The sequence below is a fragment of the Hydra vulgaris genome, chromosome 13 (assembly GCF_038396675.1).
Source record: "Hydra vulgaris chromosome 13, alternate assembly HydraT2T_AEP".
Taxonomy (NCBI): Eukaryota; Metazoa; Cnidaria; class Hydrozoa; order Anthoathecata; family Hydridae; genus Hydra; species Hydra vulgaris.
In genome coordinates, this window is record NC_088932.1 from 36,620,001 (window position 1) to 36,641,584 (window position 21,584).

At 30.1% G+C, this 21,584-nt stretch overlaps 1 protein-coding gene across 1 annotated transcript in view; it reads right to left on the reverse strand.

Moving 5' to 3' along the window:
• The window catches only part of LOC100211228 (DNA polymerase subunit gamma-1), an 80,017-nt gene extending 67,314 nt beyond the window's left edge, over positions 1 to 12,703 (reverse strand). Inside the window, exons 1-4 of the mRNA XM_065816693.1 lie at positions 11,745 to 12,703; positions 6,163 to 6,331; positions 5,462 to 5,704; positions 5,030 to 5,292 (exon numbers count right to left, since the gene is read on the reverse strand). Coding sequence (XP_065672765.1) covers positions 5,030 to 5,292; positions 5,462 to 5,704; positions 6,163 to 6,331; positions 11,745 to 12,352 — 1,283 coding nt within the window. The 5' untranslated portion in view covers positions 12,353 to 12,703. The remainder of the gene's footprint in view (positions 1 to 5,029; positions 5,293 to 5,461; positions 5,705 to 6,162; positions 6,332 to 11,744) is intronic.
• Between the last annotated feature and the right edge of the window lie 8,881 nt (positions 12,704 to 21,584).

The following is a 21,584-nucleotide window of genomic DNA, read 5'->3' on the forward strand; positions in this document are numbered from 1 at the left end:
GCTATTCAATAAAAAATATTTCTATTGATCTTAAAAATATGAATCTCATAACTATTGTAACGAGATTCATATCATAATTTCAATTATTACTTAATCCATATTATTACTATAGCTAGTATTTTTGAAAAACTTGTTAAACGCAACTAACTCAAATTTCCAGATTTTTCAATTTGTAATCACTTATTATAAATGATATGATCTTAAATCTTTCATTTTCTGAACAGATTTTTTTTCTTAAGAAATTTACAATAAATCAAAAACCAAATTGAAGTTTAAGGAATTATAAATATACCACATACCAAAAAAAGGCAACTCATTCTTATCTGTTGGAGATTATAATGTGAAGTGTTTATAAACAAACAAGGTCGTTGCGTGGAGAAACAAGTTGAGATTATTGAGATGTTAGAAGTGATATAACTGGATTCGAAGGATTCACAAAAGAAAAAAGCATACACATATAAATAAGTATATGGGCAGGGCAAGCGTTTTCTGCAACCTTTGCTAATCAAAAACAATAGTAATCAAAAACAAAGACTTTGTTAAGTTGAAACAATCAATTTCAATTAAGTAGTCACAAGTAGGTCAGATAAGGTAGTCACAAGTAGGTCAGATAAATTTTACAAAAGGTTTAGTAAAACAGATAAAAAGCTGCTTTAAGACCACGAGCATTTGTAAAGGATAAATTGAAAGAATATAGTGTTGATTTTTAGGTAATTTGTTCTTGTTTTTAATTAAAAACTTGACTAGATCACAGATAGTTTATTTTTTTAGGCAGCCTTAGGGCTAATTAGGACAAACAAAAAGACTTATATAGTCACTACCAAGAAGCCACAAGGAAAAACCCACAAGTAGAATCAAGAAGGTCCAGTGTTCACCATCTTAAGCTGAAATAATTTAACATATGAGTACATAAATACTAGCCTATTAATTTAAAAAAGAAGCAAGGCTGGTCAAAAGAAACTTTCTGCTTGCCACTAATGTCTATTTTAAGGCTTTCTACAAAACGCCAGGCAAATGCAGTTAACATATTCCCAGGTTAAATGTTTTTATTGAGACACCATATCTCACCTTTACTTAACTAAGTGCCCCAAGGCAGGGGTATTTTAAATCAGAGTTAAGTTTTTCTAGCTTTTATCTAAAAAATACTACAAGGCAGTATGACATCATATGATATAAGTCAGGTTGAACTGGATTACATATTACCAGTAGCAGGGTGATTGTGATGCAACATTACACCAGTAGCAGGGTGATTGTGATTGCTTAAATTCTGACCTGAATGAAAAAAACCTAATTTGGGGAAAAAATACTTAGTTTAAGCCTAGTTTAAAACGCAACAAATAAAATCATAAAAGTCTAAGAAGAATTTACATTTTAAATAATAAACTTATTTTGTGGCCCTTTTTTAAAACCAACTTTATAAAATCTTTATCAACAGAATGGATCTTAAGTGATTAAACTTTGCATAATATATACATCAAAGGTACCCAAAAGAGATCATCTCTTCATGAACAATTCAAAAGTGTTACACATAACAGACTTTATTATAAATTTAATATGAAGATATTGATTCTATTCTAAAATGCTAAGGATGAGTTCTAACTTTAAAATATGCTTTCAATTATTTTATAAAACCATATTTTTATTTTGTCATATCTTATTTTGCTACTTCTATAGGTCAGTGGCATATCTTAACTATCAAAATACCATTTATTGTTTTTGTTAATAAAAAAGAAACGATATATGTGCATACATATCACTTTGAGCTGTAAAGACTACCAGGTTCAACTGTTCCATACCCCTAATTCTTTCATAGAAGGATGAATGCTGGTTATATACATTTTTTTTTTGTATTTAGGCAAATCTAAAGTAGATCAAGAGTACCAAAATAATTTATTTTTTATTCTTTTAAAGAGTTAGTTACCCTCTTTAAGGTGATATGACATACTTAAGGTGATATGACTTTAAAGGTGATATGACTTTAAGGTGATATGACTTAAAAAACTTAAAAAACTCATAAAAATAAAAAAACAAAAATTTATCAGTCCACAACTGCTATTGTGACACCTGAAAAATTTACAATAAAATAGTCACAATAATAGTAATAATAATAGACAGATGATACTTATCTTGATCTTCTTGATATAATTTGGAAGTTTACCTTTTGTAATAAAGCAGGGGCTGTTCCTTGTCATTGATCTGAACTTTCACAATGCCCAATAAATATACATGACCTGACTATAATGATCAATAAAAAATGCTCTTTTTGAAATTTTCATTTTTCCAACTTTTATTGAAAAAAATTTTGTATACAGACGTTTGATACAAAGACATTGGAATATGAATAAAACTACACGCAAGTAGTTTTATTCATATTCATAGTGAAAATTTTTAAAGAATCAGAAGAGCAACTATTATATGCAGTAGTGGTGGAGTGGTAGAGCGCTCGCCTCATAAGCGAGGAGTTCGGACTTCAATCCCCACCAAGTCCCTGGTGGTATCGCATTCAACTTGTTTCTCTGCACAGTGGCATTAATTGTGTTTCAAAGTTATAGAGTTGAGAGAGGGTTGTAACTACAATATAATTAGCCTCCCAACTGTAGTGGCCTTCATGGCCTTAGGGAGGTAAATTAAAATAAAAAAATAAATTGCCTAGAGACCATATTTTTCCTTTCAACATGCCTTCATTTTAAAGTAATTGTATAATTACTTTAATTATTTGAAACTTTATAATATGAGGTTTCTTAAAAGCATTGGCTTTTTTTTTCTTTATTTGCTAACAAATGTCACTAAAGCATAAGTGGGTGGGATAAGAGAAATTTGACAGAAAAGTGGCAAGATGGGTAGGTGTATTTAAAATACGCAACAACTTCTTATAACAAATAGCAAGTAAGTGAGGCCCTAGCCCTGGTTAAACTTGGAGTTTTTTACAATCCTGGCTAAACAAACAAGATTAGAAGGTGTTAATAGCCAAGATGAGGATTTTTTTATTTAAAATATTTGTTTAATAAACTTCTGCAATTAAATTAACATGTGTCTAATCAGTTATTTGAAACACATGGAGGCGTAGAACTTCAGGTTATAATTTGACACAGCTCCAGCCCTAGTCAAATATCAACTTCGGTCACTTACTAATAAGGAATACAACTCCAAAATTTAATTTGTTACGTGGTATACCAAAATTTTGTCTGGAAACAAAAACTTATTTAAATTTATGGAGCATAGTTGTTTAATAAGCTAAATCCCAGTATTTTTTTCAATATAAACTGATTTTTGACCAGTATTACTATTATTATTACAGTATTATTTTTGCACTTAACAAGTGAATAGTTGTTTAATGTTCTTAATTATTTAAATTTTTTTTTTAATTCTTTTTAAAAGTCTTTAACATTTTTACTGAGTTATTTATTATATTTGTAAAACTCTAAATGATGGCAACATTCGTTAAACTGGCCAATAGTAATTATATTAGCAATTTGTGTACACATAAACAAATAAATTTCTCTGTAAATTGGACTTGTCTTGCAAAGTTATTGTTAGAGTTTAATTAGTTTAGCTAGGAGTTTAATTTACATTAATAATTTCCCAAAAACTCTCACATTTAAGGTGGCATTTTTCCCTGATAATACTACCATTTATTCTTGTCTTGATAAGGAGCCAACACTCTCTAATTGCTTGGAGGGGGCATTTAAGCTTGAAAAAGATCTTATCTCTGCTACAGCATGAGGCTCTCAGTGGCTGGTGAACTTTAAATCAGATAAACCTAATGTTTTCAGCCAATCATTATCGCAATAATTTAGATCTTCCTATAATTATGAATGGTAATGTACTCGACGAGTCATCTACCCTTATTCTTCTAGGATTAACTCCTACTTCAAATTATTCTTGGAAACCATATATCAAATCCATTGCAAAATTAGCATCTGCTAAGGTTGCTTCTCTTTATCGTGCTTCTTACTCCAGATTCTATTTTTTATTTTTATAAATCTCAAATCCGTCCTTGTATGGAATACTGTTGCCATACCTGATCTTCCAATGATACCTTTCTCTTTTAAACGAGGTGCAAAAATGCATTGTAAACATAGTTGGATCTGCTCTTGCAGCCAACCTCCAACCATTATCACATCATCGTAATGCTGCTTCTCTTTCTCTTTCCTAAAAATATTATAATGGGCACTACTCTAAAAAGCTAGCGTCTCTTGTGCCATCTACTAAAATTAATTCTTGTGTTACTCGTCGTTCAATTAAGTCTCATCCTTTTACTGTGACTGTTCCTATCCAAAATTTCTTATTTGTCTAGTTTTTTTCCTTGAACATCAGTTCGAGGAAAAAAGGAATCGAATTCGAGGCAAATAAGAAATTTTGCTCCCTTCATCTTGTTTTCCCAATTCATATAAATTGAAATCTTCCTCTATAAAATTGTTATCTTCCTCTATAAACTTCATCTTTTCTCTTCCAATAACTCCCAACTCTAATAGTGGTTGCTTGCAGCCTTGTTGGAAGTAAAAATGTTAAAAAAAAAAGTTGAGAGCATGTGTAAACAAGGCATTTTTTTTTAGACAGAGACTTGTGAAAACAAATTCAAATTATATAAAAATAGAGAGAAATATAAAACTTTGCAGGCAGCTGTTATAATATTTATTATTAATCCCGTATCTCTAGTATTCCTAGTATGCTACTGCTTCATTCACATTTGGATAGTGTAGCTGTGGTAAAGTGTTTGTGTTGTAAGCATACAGATTGAATTACACCACATTCCTGATAGTACTACGCTCAACATGTTTTGTTAAAAGATTTCAGATTAAGAGATGAGAAAACTAACAAAACTTTTACTAATAAAAAAAATAATAATAACCAACTAGGGTGTACCCTTGAAATTTCAAGATAAATATGAGAGGAGTGTGTGCATATCTGTGTTTGTGTGTGCGTGTGAAAGAGAGAGTGGGTGGGCAGGTGCATGTTATTAACATAATTTTATTTAACCTCTAATTATATAAAATTATCTAACATTGAAACAACTTTAAAAACTTACTTGTCATCTATAATCATTTTCAAAGCTTCATCAGCAACTGCCATAAGTGAGTGTCTCATTTGTTTAGCCATCTTGTTGTAGATAAACTCTGCCTGTTCAAGGTAATGATTCCAACTCTCATCAATCGGAAGATAAGATGTCCCCATTTCTAACATACCAAGCAGAGTTACTGGATGGGGAGCATGAAAACAAAACATAGGCCATACACTAGTAAAAACAGCATGAGTTGATTGGACATCAACAGCACAGTATCGCGCACACTCCTGTTAAATATGAATAGCATGTGAAAAGTTACATAAAAGAAATAAGAAAGTTTTAGCAACCTCTACTTTTCATTTTTTCCATTAAAAGTATAACATTTTTGAATATAACTACATAGATTGTATATAATTGCATGAATTGTATATAATTGTCTTAAAAGAAAATATTTACTTGAAAATTTTCATAAATATCTTGCAAGCTTCCTGTGACAAAGTAATCTCGTGATGACTTATCAATGGATTTGTTACAATAAAACTCATACACCTTGACAAGACTATTCATAGCACCCACATCCATCCAATCAAAATGAACTTTGGAGTCAGACTTTGATTTTATATAATTGCGTTGTTCATTAGTTATTCCAGATACACAAACATGTAAACTAAGGGTATCAAGAAATCTCAGATTAGATGCCTAAAAATATTTTAAAACACACTCAAATAATTATATACAATACTTAATATATTCTATTATTCGACATTTACTAAATGTAATATTTAATATAAATAAATATAATATACTAAATAGAAATAACATCTAATATCAAGCTTTAAAATGTTGTTTAATGATTTAAAATATGTTTTTAGGATTGGGATTGACTAAACTTTTCAAATGTTTTTTCAGTTCACTTCATAAATGGCTCAAGAAGGCAAACCTTTAACTGAGGCAAATTCAAATGTTGGTCTATTACTTCATTTGTGATTCCTTATAAAATTCAGAAATATTTATTAATTATTATTATGAATAAATTAGAAAAAAATTTAACATTTAAGATTTAGAATAATTTACAAAATAACTAAAATTATTGTACAATAATGTATAAAAATAAAAGAAACATGGAAAAATAAACATAGAAAACAAAAGAAACATACTTCAAGAGAATATTGTTCTCTTACAAACGATCGATCAAAGCACACATTATGTCCAATGATAAGTCTCTTTTTGTTTGAGGTTCCTAGAGGTATCATTAATGAAGGAGTAAGCTTTTTGATTGGATCACTACACTTTTGTTGAATCAAAACATCGCTTACCCAACAATACCTAGAAATTATACAATGATTTTTAACTGAAAAAACTTTTATAAAGAAAATACCAAACCTCTTAATACTTATTAGTAAGAAATTTTTTTCACCTTAATGATCAAATTTGTATAATAATCATAAGAAAGAATAAGTATAAATGAGCAATTAAAAAAATGTTGTCCCATATATCCTAATATGGTAGTGCTGAATAGCGACAGGCTGGCCCAACACTAAACTGAGATACTTCTTAAACCTTTTTTATGATTGAAGAAACTTATTGAATAAAATTATTCAACTTCATCAGACTCTGATTGAACACTCTGATTAATATGTGCTTTTCACTCTGTCACCTTTATTTTCATTTTTCATTATTCTCTTTTCTTTCCCAAGATTCAGTTTTGATTTTGTTTTTGGTCATATTGCCAATAGCAATATGACCAAAAACAAGATCTCTTTATCCCTCAGTCAATAATGTTGTTACTGGTGATTTAATTGTTTATCACACTAAATGGCTTTTCTCTAGTACCACTAATCCAACTGACTCCAAAGTCTTAAATATTTATCTTTAACTTAGTTTAGTTTGTTAAGTTTACTTGTTTTCCTTAATCAATTACCTTCACTCCTTGATTTGTGTCTCGTCTCTAACAATAGCTTGTGCTCAGTTTCTCCTTGTTCTACTTTAGATGGTTCAGTTGATGCTATGAGCTTCTCTAAAACTTTTATCTTATATTTCTTTTAGATTATACTCACTCTACTTTTGGCATTTCTTCCTTCTCATTGGTTTAACCATCATTCTGACCCATTTTTCTTTTCATGCTGATATTTCTCATCATAATCATTACTTTCATCTACAAGATTACAACTTTCTGGAGAACAAATTTATTAAATCTTTTTATAACTGCAAGAAATTTCTGCAAAAAGGTATTGTCTGATACCTGTATCGCCTGTTGTATTATTCTCAGATCACTAAATCTCGTACTTTATCTCAGAAGTTAGGTTATAGAGGTATTTGGAAAGCCTTTAACAATGTCATTAATAAAAACAAGTCTTAAGTTTCGTCTGTCATACATGGGGCTTATCTTATCACCTCTCCTAAGGATAAGACAAAACTATTTGCAAAAATAACTTTTTCTCTAATTCTAATGACTACACTTTTCCTGTTATACTAATTATACCCTAGACATGAGACTCACTCCTGTTTTTGTTGCTTAAGTTATTTCTTACTTAAACTCCTCAACAACTTGTGGTCCTGACAACATTTCCATCACAGTCTTAGTAAAAGTTACAAAAGTAAACAAAAAATTTTTAATTTTAAAAACTCTGAAGATTGCTCTGATACCTCTGACTTTTATTATTTGAATTTTTATCATTTATTTATTAATTATTCAAGTTTTAATAAATATTTATTATTTGAAGTCTTTAATTTGAACCTTAAATTAAGAAACTTCTAGTATCCCATCATGAGATACAACTTATAACATCTCACAAATTTCTTCCTATTAAACTATTGATCTTGATATATTGAAAACTTTTAATATAGTCTAGCATGCTGGTCTTCTCCATAATCTCTCTTAAAATAGAGTATCTTGGAAAAGTTTTTAAATTATTAAAATTCCTTTCTAACCACAGTACTAAAGTTGCCTTTGATAGAAATGTTCTCCTTTATTCCTATTCCAAGGTTTTATCTTTGGTCTAGAGTTGCTCTTTATCTACACTTATGATCTTCTTGACAACTTTACCTCTAAAGCAACAATATTTGCTGATACCACGATATAAACTTCAGTCTTGACAAAAAAACTCATCTTAAATGTGATCTCTGTTCTGTGACAGCTTGTAGGGGCTAAATTTCAACTTGCAAGTTGAAAGCTGAATTTTAACAAGTTGTACTTTGTAATTATTGCAAGTTACAAATATTACACACTGCTAATAATTTTTACAATACTATTGATATTCTTATATTGATAAATGGAAACTTACTGAATGAAATGCACACTTACTGAATGAATGGAAGCACGCTTACTGGACTTTATATATCTGATTATCCTTCACTACTGACCACTGATGAAAATCACAGGCACAACTCATTTTATATCGAAAATATATATTTTACATATATCTTTCTTTTTTCTAGAAATGCTACCATGATCCATACTTAAACAAACTAACATCACTAACCATGACATAACTAGTTTCACCACCAAATGTGGGGAAACTAGTGATGTTTGTTAATTAGTGATGCTTGTTTGCATATGAGTGACACTGCAATAATTTTCATACTCAATTAACATTTAACATTATCATACTGAAGGTATGATAATGTTAAAGTTGTTCCACAAAGAAACATTACATAAAAAAATTAAAAATGTAAACTGATTAGGGAAAAGTATTTTAGGTGTTATTTTAATTATGTTTACAGAGAGCTGTATGGAATGGTAAAACAATAAACTTCCTCATATCAAGTCGTAAACAAACCACCATAATGGTAGAAAACTTTTTTTTTAAATAAATAAAGTTTAACTTTACTATACATAACAAAAAATACAAATATGTTGTAATAATAAATATGTTGTAATAATCTATTTTCAATAGTTAAAAATGATAATATATTAAAATCTGTAATTTTTATAACCTTTATATTTATAGTTAGTATGTGTTTTTATGCATTGTATTATAAATATATATACATATATATATATATATATATATATATATATATATATATATATATATATATATATATATATATGTATATATATATATATATATATATATATATATATATATATATATATATATATATATATATTATGCAGCCCTCCGAATTAGGAAAAATCAAAAAATCATAAAACATAGAAACGAGGTTGGTAATTTTTTGCCAACCTCACACACTATTAGTTCGGCAATTAAGTCAGCATTGCCGAATGCCAACCCTATTTCCGAGGGTTGTTTTTGTATAGTATTACTATAATATTAGGTATTTTTGCATTAGTAAATAAATAATAAGTAACTTTAAAATTGATAATTATTACAATATTATTATTGATAATAAACTTTAACTATTTTTTGTCAATAACTTTTTTTTAAAGTACATAAATCTAACTATCAAAATAACATATAAAATATATTGATACACTGTTAATATTTTTTAAAGGAAAAGTTGCAAAATCATATAAAAGAATTTTATATGATTTTTCAAATTTATAAGACATGTCTTGATTTACAGGACTACCAGATGATCATCCTGTTAATGATCTTCCCACATTTAAAGTTTTACAGTTCAGCTACAAGCTCAACAATCAATACCCTGTTTGGGTTTTCTCAAATTTCTGACCTTGTGATAGCCATATTGGGGTTTGTTAATTCATTGTCATCTGTGAGCCTTATTTGACAGTTTTTTATTTACAATGATCACATCTTTTGATTCATTTGTATTGCTGTCATTATCTTCTATATCAGCATCGTAATCAACTTTCTTTGTTTTCAGTAAATATCCTCTGATTTTCTAATAACATTTTAAAGGTTTTGACATTAAAACTTTGTAGTTATTTGCAGTCAACAATTTGTCCTTGTTGCCATTTATTTCCATCATGTATTCAAACACTGTTTCCATCACCCTATGCTTTTTGCACTTTTGTTGTAATATTTCTTTTGTAAATTTTGATTTTTTTCACGATTGTTTTTAAATTTATTTAAGAACAATCGCTGATTGGATTTACTTAAGCTAGTGAAAGAGCGGTTGGAAGTGTTGATCTCAATTTTCTTATGCTGAAAAGTTGGGCAGGTGATACAAAACCACCATAAGGATTGTTTTTTAACTCAACTAGAGCCGTATGATTCAGCTTTTTCCATTTTGTTGTTGATATTGTAGGCTACTAATCATATGTTTAAACTTCCACTCCTGCAAGACAATAAATTGTGTGCCATTATCGCCCTGTACTATCTGAAGTATGACAAGTCTGAACAAGATAATTTTAAATTTCTTTATTACCGTCTGTAATTGGATGTTGTATAATCTTTCTCAAAACGATTATAATAATCTACTACTATTACAAAATCGTGATTATTTTAGTAAAATAAATCAGCTCCTACCACTTGAAATAAATAAATAAGTATTCAGATTCAGCTAGGCCTAAATACAGCGTCTTGGTTCAATTGTTCTACTGCATTTCTTACACAACTATTGTTGTTTATTTGTATTAGATACACTTCTAAGTGTTTCTACATACACCTATTGGTAGGTGTATGTATAGACTATGTGTATATAGTTTTTTTTTAGTATATATTTGAATATAGTTTTTTTGCATATTACGTTTTTTTAAATATTTATTAGTTTGTTTTTGTATGTAAAGTTTGAGTTTTATAAAAAATAATGTTTTTTAATAGAAAAACTAACATTTGAGTTTTTACCTTCTACCCCGCTTACTCTAGTTGGTTGGGTGTTAAGACTAAAAAAATTCCCCTCTTGGGCTTTCTCTAAGTCCTTGGTACGTATTTGTTATCCCTAATACTTTTCTTTTTTTGACACATTTAGATATGACTTAAATATGAAAAAACAAAGATTTGTCATCATTGTCAAACTTAGCTATACTTTTAACATTAGTTGTACACTTTCACAAAATATCATTTGATATTGGGTGGAAGAGTACAACTAGTACCACCCAAAGCCGAATAGACTACACACCCGATACAAGGTATCCCAATCATATTTAATAGTAGCCTGATATATTTGAATACTTCTTAAAATCCAAATAAAAATTCAAAACTTTAAATCAAATTAAATTTTTTTTTATTTTTTAAATCAGGATTTTGAATATATTAGAGGGTGTTTTAGATGTCCCTCTAATGCCCCAGATATCTCTTTTTTAAATACTTATTCTCCTTTTTAAGATCTTTCTTTTGATACCATGTTAAAAGAATTTTACAAAGAAATGACATTTTAGTTAAAAAAAAAAACTCTAATTTTGGTCACAGTTTTTTCAACAAATCCATATATCAAAAATTTGGTACTTAAAGCACCATAACTTTTTGTAAAATTGTTTAATTTTAATAGTTTTTTTCGCTTTTAAAATACTTTCTTAACGATATACAACAACCTAGTATTTGATCAATTTTGAAATTTAATGTCATATACTAGCGCTACTTGACATTTTTTCCCCCATAGATCTAAAAACTTGAGAAAAGTACTCTAATTTGATGTTAAATTTTGAAAAGTTATACTAAAAATGATCAAATTAGAGTACTTTCAGAGTTACTCAAGTACTTTTTCAAGTTTTCAGACCTATGTTTTATATGATTCTGAATCAGCATAATTCTATCATAATCAATCATAAAAGCAGAGAGAGGGGGGGGAGAGAGAAAGTCAAGTAGCACCACACATATGTACCATCAAAATAGAAGCTTTATTTGCAATTATATAGATAAATAAGCCTTACCAAGCACTTTTAGAAACAGCAGTAGCTAGAACAGGAACATCTCCAATCGACATACATACTTCAACATCAAAAATAAGAACATCTTCATCCGGAGCATTTACTTTCTCAAAAGTTCCACTATTATTATACTTTGTCCATCCCTCAGACATTTGCCATTTCTCAGGCATAATGGGTAATGTGCTTAGTTTATTTGCCATATGCTCCGCTAAATTTTTGTATTCTTTCACTATTTCAGTAGCAACTATATTAAAGTGATCGTCTAAATTTTCCCCTTGAAGTTGTGGTAAATCAAAGTCAATATTCTCTACAATAGTTGAAGTTTTACCCCAAAGATTATGCTTCTCTAAATGCAGCTTTACTTTTTCACATGTATTACTGTCCACGTGAGATGGTTGTTTATATTTAAACAATTGTTTATAAAGACCAGGGGACAGCATTTGTATATTAGCATAATTTATTCGTTCTGATTCATTTTTATGATGCTTCGTTGTAAAGTTTCGAGTTTTGATAGGTTTCTTATACTTGCAACATTTCCAATTTTTAATACAATTCAAGCATACTAACGTTTCCTTTGTATTTATAATTTTATTATGAATGATATTATACATAGTGAAACAAAAAGTTTTATATTTGTAGAAGTTGGTTGGTACTCTTTCGCATGAATTAAGATCAAGATTTGAGATTTATAAAAAACGCTGATCTGAAATGTTTTAGCGCGCACTTGTCCCTTTAAATCCCTGCTCGCTTATCCCTAAATTCATCTTTGCGGACGGGATAAACGCTTAACATTAGAATTGAAACTTCTTGTATAATTTTTATTTCGGGTTATAATCTAGTATATTTTGAGGTTAACATTATTATTACTTAGAGATTATTTAATGTTTCAGATATTACGCGTACAGGAATTTTGCAAACTCCAAACTTAAGCATGTTCATGCTTAGAGTGTTCAGCAAAAAATTGCGGTGATTGGAGCCTGGGTACAAAAATACCCGTAAAAATGTGCTCTTACCCCGATTGTGAAGGAAACGAGTTAATGAAATATACTTTTTTAGCATATAAAACTAAATTTAAATTCATCGAAAGGTTTTTAATTTCATTTAATAACCTTTTAAAGTTCAAAAGTAGTGAATAAGTGAATTTTACAACCACCTCATTTTGGGGAGGGCAGAAATTTTTAATGGTCACCACATTTAAACACTAAAAGATTATTAAATAAAATCGAAGACCTATCGATGAATTTAAATCTAGTAAAATATGAATAAAAAAATATCATTAACTTGTTGAACACATTTATAGTGGAGGGAGCACTCTTTTTGAGGAAAAAAACTATTATTTATGATTTAAGCTTTCAAACACTCTTATTTGACTTATGTTTGCACAATGATTGAAAATGTCATTTCTGAAGCATCAAAAAATTTAAGTCATAAATCAGTTTACATACCCTTAATTTAATTTTAGTTTATTTTAATGCACTGTTGCTTGAAATTTTATTTGAACTTCTTCAAACTTTAATTTTTCAAGCTTATCGTCTCCGTGCTATTTTAAAAGAAACGGTGGTAGAATTTTCAAAAATGATTTTACTTTTTTTGTACTTTATAACATCAGGAAAAGCTGACCACTTAAAATGATTTGTAACTCCAGCACTAAACGTCGCACAGCTCACCATAACTGACTACCTAACAAGAGTAATGATTTTTATTAAGATAATTTGAAAATCATTTGAAAAATTGGATTCTCATTTGACAAAAGTAACTTTATCTAAATTTCAGTAATTCAATCAAAATGATTGATTAATGTTTGAAAAGACGTTTACTTTCAAACTAAATGAAAATAAAGTACCTCATTTATACTGCCAGGATAGTAAAACTTTTCAGTAATGATAATTCAAGCAAAATACAGATTCTACACCAAGACTTTTAAAAGCCTTGTTAGGATTTTTTCTGTAAACAATCACGCTTTAAAAGTTTTTATGATCAGCAAATTCAATATCATAAAATTTATACTCATCAGTTAAGGGTTTGCTCAAATTTTTTCACTCATGACAAATTGTATTATTAGATGCTATTTAAATCTTTCACAATTGTTTGTCAATAAAAACTCTCAAATAGGGTTTCTGAAAAACAGTGGTTTTTAAAAAACAGCTGTTTTACTGTTTTATAATTTTCAAAAACAGCTGTTAATAGCTGTTTTACAGCTTTTAAAATTTGCTCCTTTATTACCACCACTCACCCTCCTTTATTACCCCCTCCCACCCTCCTTGTCTTAGGCAGGCAAGAGTAAAATTTTTTCCAATAATAAATCTCCTAGCATAAACTTTACATTTTATAATAGTATTTCAAAAATACAAGAGCTGATAATGACTTATTTGAAAGTCGTGATCTTATTTTTTTGCAAATGTTGGCACACACGGAGAATAGTCTTTCAACATCCGTAGATGTGGGCTTAAGTGTTAATAATGCATCATAAAGCTTATGTAAGTTTTCTGTGCGCTGGCCTGTATTCTTAAAAAGGGTAAATTCAGCTTTTAACCACCTGAAATTGTCCTGTTTACAAGGTGCTATTAGCGATTCATTTTTCTTCAGCAACACATTCAGTTCCTCTTGTAGAGTTAAAATTTTATCTGATGGATTACTAGAAGTTGTTTCAATAATATTAACGTCATGAGCACCAAAAAGTTGAGATGCCAACCCAGCGTGCACCAGAACAAAAAAAACATCTTTTGAATGTTTAAAAGGCGTCCAAAACGTTCAAAAGTCTTCAAAAGACGTTCGATACGTTAAAAAGACGTTCAAAAGACGTCTTTTTCATGTTCTGTGCCGACTAGGAACATTCTTGCAAATGTTATTGTATCTCTGGATGGAGTAATTGTAGACTTCTTTAGACAGCGTAATAAATTCATGACATCTGCATTCAGGCGTTCATCGACTCTAATTCTCAAATTATCCATCAATTTTTTGCTAATTTCACTGATAACTAAAGATAGTTTCTCAAACATAGATTTTAAAATTGTGTCAGCGCTCAACAGAGTTGCATCTACTCTACTAAGATTCTCTATAGCAAGTTTAATGGGTTTTATTGCCTCAAGTAAACTTTTCAAGCCATCAAGTCTACATTATTAGCTAAACTTATCTCTGCATTAAATTCTAACAAAATTTCTCGAATTGCTATCTCTGTCTTTACCAATGGCTCAAGCATTTTTGGTATTGTGTAACTTGATTTTGAACACTTGACAGTTTGACGTATTTTATCAGTTAGCGTGAGTTCTTAAATAAATTATTGTAGTCAATATATCTTCGCAATCATCATTTATAAATTCAAAATTGGTGCCTTTATCAAAAGAACGATTTTCATTGTTATCGTCATCACAGAGGTCGCATCAATCTAAATATCATGTTTTTTTGTATAAAGTGTGTCACATACTCCATGATGTATACCATGATTAAAACAAAATTGACTAATAACATCTAAATTTTGAATATACTTCTTGTTTACAGATGCTGCATCTTGAGTAGATGCAACCAAACTTTTTTCTATCGATACTCTAAACACATTTAGATGTTGTTTCATTATTTCAACCATATCAAGCGCACTGCATGAACCCAAAATTCGAATTAATCCTGTCTTATACGTGATATTGTCAGTTTTATCTTGAATATAACTCCTAAGATAAGAAACTGGTGGTAGAATAGGGCTACCATAAATGTCGGACTACCAACCGGGACTATCCCCTCCCCTCTCCCCCTCCCCTTCCCCTCCTTTAAAAAAAACAACAACAACAACATATTCAAATAAACTTTTATTAATAATCATAGCTTTATAAAAAAAACAAAAATGCGATTGATCATTGGTATTCTAACGGCAAAACTGTCACCCCAATGGTGATTCATTTTGGAACATTTTGGTCAACAGGAATTTTTTTTTTTGTGGGCGATGTACCAAAGCTAAAAAAAAACTATAAATTAATTAGCAATTCAACTAAATTTAAATAATCAAGCATAACCTAACTGCACACCAGTTTATCAAAACACTTTATTGCAAACATTCTTTACTCACCTTGACTCTTCCCTGATTTCTGATCATATTTTTCAGATGCTCTGGTTTTTCGTAGCAGCTCTTTTCCCTCATTTACATACAGTGGGGTGCAAAAAAAAAGCCACACTAACATTTTTTTTTTGATTTTCAGTATGTAATATATAAGTAAGCAAAACTCTAAAAATTGGATGCAGTAGTGAAAAATCTTGGACAGAAAATGTTTATACATAATATTTATTTTATTAAAACCTTTAAAAAACAGCATAATACAAACACATTTAACATTTTAGAAAACAACTAACAGATTTAGAAATTGGACAAATTATTGAAGCTGCTGATCAAGGAGAGTTTCACAGAAGCATTGGAAAATGTTTTACACGACAAAACTTAATTATTAGTAGATTGGTGAAGAAATATAAACACGCTGGGAGAAATATAAACACGCTTTTGCAACCGGGGCTAGTTGCAAAAGGGGTAAGTTGCAACAATGTGTTTTAAAGACTGGTTTTTATTTATTACTTTTAAATTTTTATACATTATATAACTATAATCTTAACACGTCAGCTATAAAAAACTTACAGTAATAAATTTAAAAATTTTAAAAGTTATTGATAATTTTGTTTTTTCGATATAAAATTCAAATTTTTGTTTTCCAAGTTTTTTTAGGTTTCACTATAAACTTAGAGATTTATGACCATAATAAAATAATGGTAAGTTAAAAAAATCTTTTTCAAATACAAAAAGATTAAAAAAATTAGATTTATTTAACGTAAATAATTATATACATTGATTAGTTGAACCATAAAATAAATGCGGGTTTTATTGATTTTGCGCACTTTTATAGCTATTTCTATAGTAATCGACGTTTTTTTAATGTCGATTTCCTAATATTTCTACAGCAATAACAAAAAACATTCAAGAAATATAATTGTTGAAAAGAAATGTTATTAATTCTTTTGTTTCTTTAACACTTGTTTGTTTTTTAATGAATGTTTATGGCAGAGAAATTCTTTTTTTGTTGTTATAAATAATTTGAATCTAAGTTTGATTTTCGTTTGTTTTATAAAATTTTATTTAACATTTGTTTTATTTTTTAACATTTTAATTTTTTTTAAACAACTTGTTATTATGTTTTTATATTCTAAAAACAGAACTTAATTATCCTAAAAACCTTCTCTTGCATTTTTCTAAACAAATTTATTGGTTAGGCCATACGCAAAAATAAATTAACACGAGCATGAACAGTTCTGTCATACTTACATTTTTTTCATTTGGGTGTCACATTCTGTGTCAGGTCGTGATGGTGTCACCCAGTGCAGCGCGCACCCCTTGTACCCCCTGGAAACGCTACAAAAAACCTAATGAGATCGTGATATATCTAAACTTATCTAGTTGTATAGTTAAGTAAATTCCAACCAAGAATACATTTTTTATAAAAATACGCTAATACGTATTCTTGTGGAAAGTTTTTGGGCTGTTAAGCTTCTCACAAATATGTGGTCTCATTCACACATTATAACACAAATCTGAATGAATATACAGGGATAAGGTCAAAAAAAGATTATGAACAAAAGTATATAATAAAGAACAAATATTTGATATAATGATTTTAGAGACTGTTGATGTCTACAGGTGTGATGGTGTAGTGCATTAGTATCTACCGTTTGGTCGTCTCGTATGGTCTCGTTATGTATTCGTTCACTTTCAAATTCAAATTGTGTCGCATAAATATGTCTATAATAAATTAATGCATAATAAATTAATGCATAGAAATATATAATAATGATAAAAATATTAATCAAAAATTAAATAATAGAAACTAATAAATAGATAACTTATTTTTCCCATGAATGGAATTACATTTCATTCACAAACAAACTGAAAGAAATAATTTTATCTTTTGAAGACTTATCTTTATATTTTTAACATTTTATGAAAATATGAAACTTATTATATAATGTAATATATAATAATATCGGATTCACTATTTATGTGTTCATGAAATAAGTACTATTTTATACAAACTTTGTATTTATATATAAGAATCAGTTAAAATTTCATTACAAATTTATTTATATTCATACGAAATTTATGTTTTTCACAAATTATTTCTTTGACATTTTTGTTTTATTCTTTATTTAATGTTATTTTAATGCAATTAATATTCACGAGCGGTTCTCGTTGATAAGACCTAAAGGTCATCTGCAAGTCTCCGAGTTCTATTTATTATGTTTTTTATTTTTATACTTGTATATTTTATTATATTTGTTATTGTATAACGATTTTTTAATTGTTACTGTATAACGATTTTTTTTAATCTTAACTATCTTATTACAAAAATTTATTTAATATTTAAGAAAAGAACAAAGAAACGTATAGAATTTTTCAAAACATCGTATAATGCTGTGCGCCATCAGTTAGGACAGTGACGTCGCGGTGACGTAGTTGTTCGGGAAGCTTCTGTAGAGTTACAAAATTTTCTTCGGCTGTTTAGCAGTCTGCTATATATCGGTATATAAGCGAGGTGTTCAAAGCGAGCAGTTGAGTTTTAATTATCTTAATTTGGTGTCAACGTTATTATTGCCTTAATTTAATTATTGCGCATTCTCTATAGTTTAAGTATAAAGAGATCCTTATATTATTTGGTAAGTTACTTTTAACTCTTTTGCAAATTATAATTGAGCATATAATATTTTATTAGTGTCTGCCTTTTTCATTTTGTATAATCGTTATTTGCTTCTTTTGAAATAAAATATATTAACAATAACAGTTCAATCGAAAACTTAATAACAGTTTCTTTAATCTGTTACGTAACTAATATTGACGTTAAAGCCTTTCCTATTTCAGTTGCTGAGTAAAAGACAACATGTCGCTCAAAAAGAGCTTTCTAACACGGAGAAAAACAAGGAAACCTGGACAAAGAACTTAGTCCAGTTTCAAGCCCCATCAAGAAGAAGCAACGCGGCAATTTATGAAGCACCCTTGAGCGAACAGAGTCGCATCACCTGAAAAACCACATTATTGGACGCTTCAAATTTCTTTAATCCACTGCCAAAAAACGGAGAGAGAGGATCGGCTTAATTGCTGTAGAGCTTTAAGAGCTATGGAGCAAAACGTTGAACTTCCCGCATGTATCTGATTAAGCCGCATGTATCTGATTAATTTTGTTTGCAAAACTAGCAAAACTTCTAAAAGACTACGAGCGCTGCAGAAAAAAACAAAACTTCGATTCATTGAATGAACTGTTTGACATGACCAAGATGAAAGACGAATGAATGTGCAAAGAGGACAAGAACCTCCACAAACTGCAAGTTGAGAGCAAAGGTCACGTTGGTTATTTGACTGGCAAACCTGCTAGTGCCATCTACCCATCCAAGCAAAAGAGGGCAATGGAAGCGACTGCGTCCACACTTATTAGCTTAGCGCTACCTGATTGTTTTGAAAGCAGCACGGACTCATCCGAGAACAGTACAGTAAGTTCTTAGGAGGATGACAATGTAGCATTAATGAGCGAAAGGAAGCATAATATAACAGGCATTGCAAGACGTCTTGTGACATGCTCAAAGCTGTCGTCCCATGGAGCAGCAGTGTTGTGCCGCCAGCTTTCTAATGAGGGCATTAAAATCCCAACCCCATGTCATCAGCAATCCATAAGACTACCTACACAAGAGCTATTCAGGTGAAGAAACACTTGGTGAGCACGCTTTATCTGGATAAGTTGAGCATACACTTTGAAGGCAAACACATTGAGGGCTTTGAATATCAGACCGTGGTCCTCAAGAATGAATCTAAAAAAATTAAGTTGACTGCGCTAAAAGTGAAAGATGGGAATGCTCAAACAATTGCAGAAGGACTCCAGGATGTGTTAGAGGAGTTCAACCTGTGGGGATCAGTTGTGATAACTGTTGCCGACACAACAAACGTTAATACCGGCAAGAAGACAGGCGTTGTTGTTCGGCTGCAGCAAATGTTCGAAGAAAAAGGTGACCCCAAACCCAAGTTTATCAGTTGCCAGCACCATGTACTAGACCGCGTTCTTCGCGTTGTCATGGACGATGAGCTCCATGGGTTGACTAAATCACCAAACATCGAGTATTTCTTTGTGCAGGATTTGATGAGCAATTACGATAAATTGAAACGGTAAAACTGAGATTAAGGAAACAGGCTGCTGGAGAGATTACATAAAGTTTCTCTACCACCTCACTTGTGTCTACCGTCACTTAAATGAGAGGAATGAGATCCCCTTCGTGAATTTCAAACAGATCTCAAATATCAGCAATGCACGCTAGAACTCTCCTGTTCTAGCGTGCATTGCTGATGTTTGAGAACTCTCCTGTTCTGATGCCTGAAACCCGGATCAGGTTGCGTAAAATCTGTTCATTCATTTCTTACTCATGGGCTGACTATTGGTTCAGCAGTCAATCGTTCTGCGTTGAAGATTTTGAAGAACTATCTAAAGCTCTGAATGACTATGCAAAAGTTCTCAATTGCATGAAAACCCACTGGAAAACAGATGACTTTCCAATCAACATTGCCCGAAGCAACCAGTGCTGCGAAAAATTTGACCAAAAAGCGAATAAATAAAATTCTTAAAATCATATTGTGCGTAAGGTTTTTTTATCAAATCGCCTTTAATGTAATTTTTTATTTAATCTTAAATGAAAGCTTTAATGCGGCCGTGGCGCAGTGGTTAGAGCGCTTGCTTTATAAGCAGGAGATCCAGGTTCGAAACGAGCTCTGGACAAATTTTCGCGTCACAGTAAAGAAGGAGACGTGAACTTCCTGGTTAAATGCACTTCCGCGGTGCTCTGTGACAAGACCGTTAGGACTTCTTGGGGCACCTAAAAAAAAAAAAAAGCTCAACAAATTATGATATAGGGAAACGAGGTTGTATAAAAGTCATCACCCTAATGTCCATACCCCATAAAATGATCAAACTGTTTTAAAAAATTTTTTGCATTTATCCAGATTAGCATCACTTTTGGTACTTATTAGTGCACCTTGAAGCATGAAGCTAAAAAAAAAGTGGACACAAGGAAACTTCAAAAACGATGGAATAGAATTTCCACGAGCATTAATACAACCCATCATTGTAACTATAAGTTCTCTTTCATCTGAAGTTACCTGCTCTGCTTGTGTAACTCCTTTACCGACAATCATTTTCGCTAGCTTATGAATAGTTGTAAGAGTGGTTTCTTTAATGTTGTAAATACAAACAGCAGGAAACTTGTAGCGTTTCTGCACACTGTCAAGGTTTTTGAAAAACGTATCTGCATTTGTGCAATTAAAGATAGTTGTTCGACTGAGGCTGGTAGATTCTGGCATACGAATAGATAATTTTGTATTATTTAAGAATAAATAAAATCATTCAGTTTTTTTTTGTTTTTTTTTTATTTATTTTTGTCAAGCAACTACTTACAATTAAAGATGATTTCCGACATAAAATATTTAAAAATATTAAATAGACTTTATCATATATAGTAGTTTCAAGACTGGAGAACCTGAAGAAGATAAAATCTTATCATCAGTAACCTTTGATAATAAAAAAGACAGTAAAAGTTTATTGTTAGAAAAAATCAAGTAAGGAATCTTGGTTGACAATCAGTTCAATTATGTTCTTTTTGAATTTTTGAGAGGTATTGGCTTCTCTTAGTTTACAACTCATGCTTGTAAAATGGTTCCATAGCATTGGGCCACGATAGGAAATGGCAAAGCTCGTAAGTTTTGATATAGGGAAAGGTTTTTTATAATTTCCGGTTGATCGAGTGTTGTATCGGTTTGATATTTTAGGAAAAATATTTTCGGAA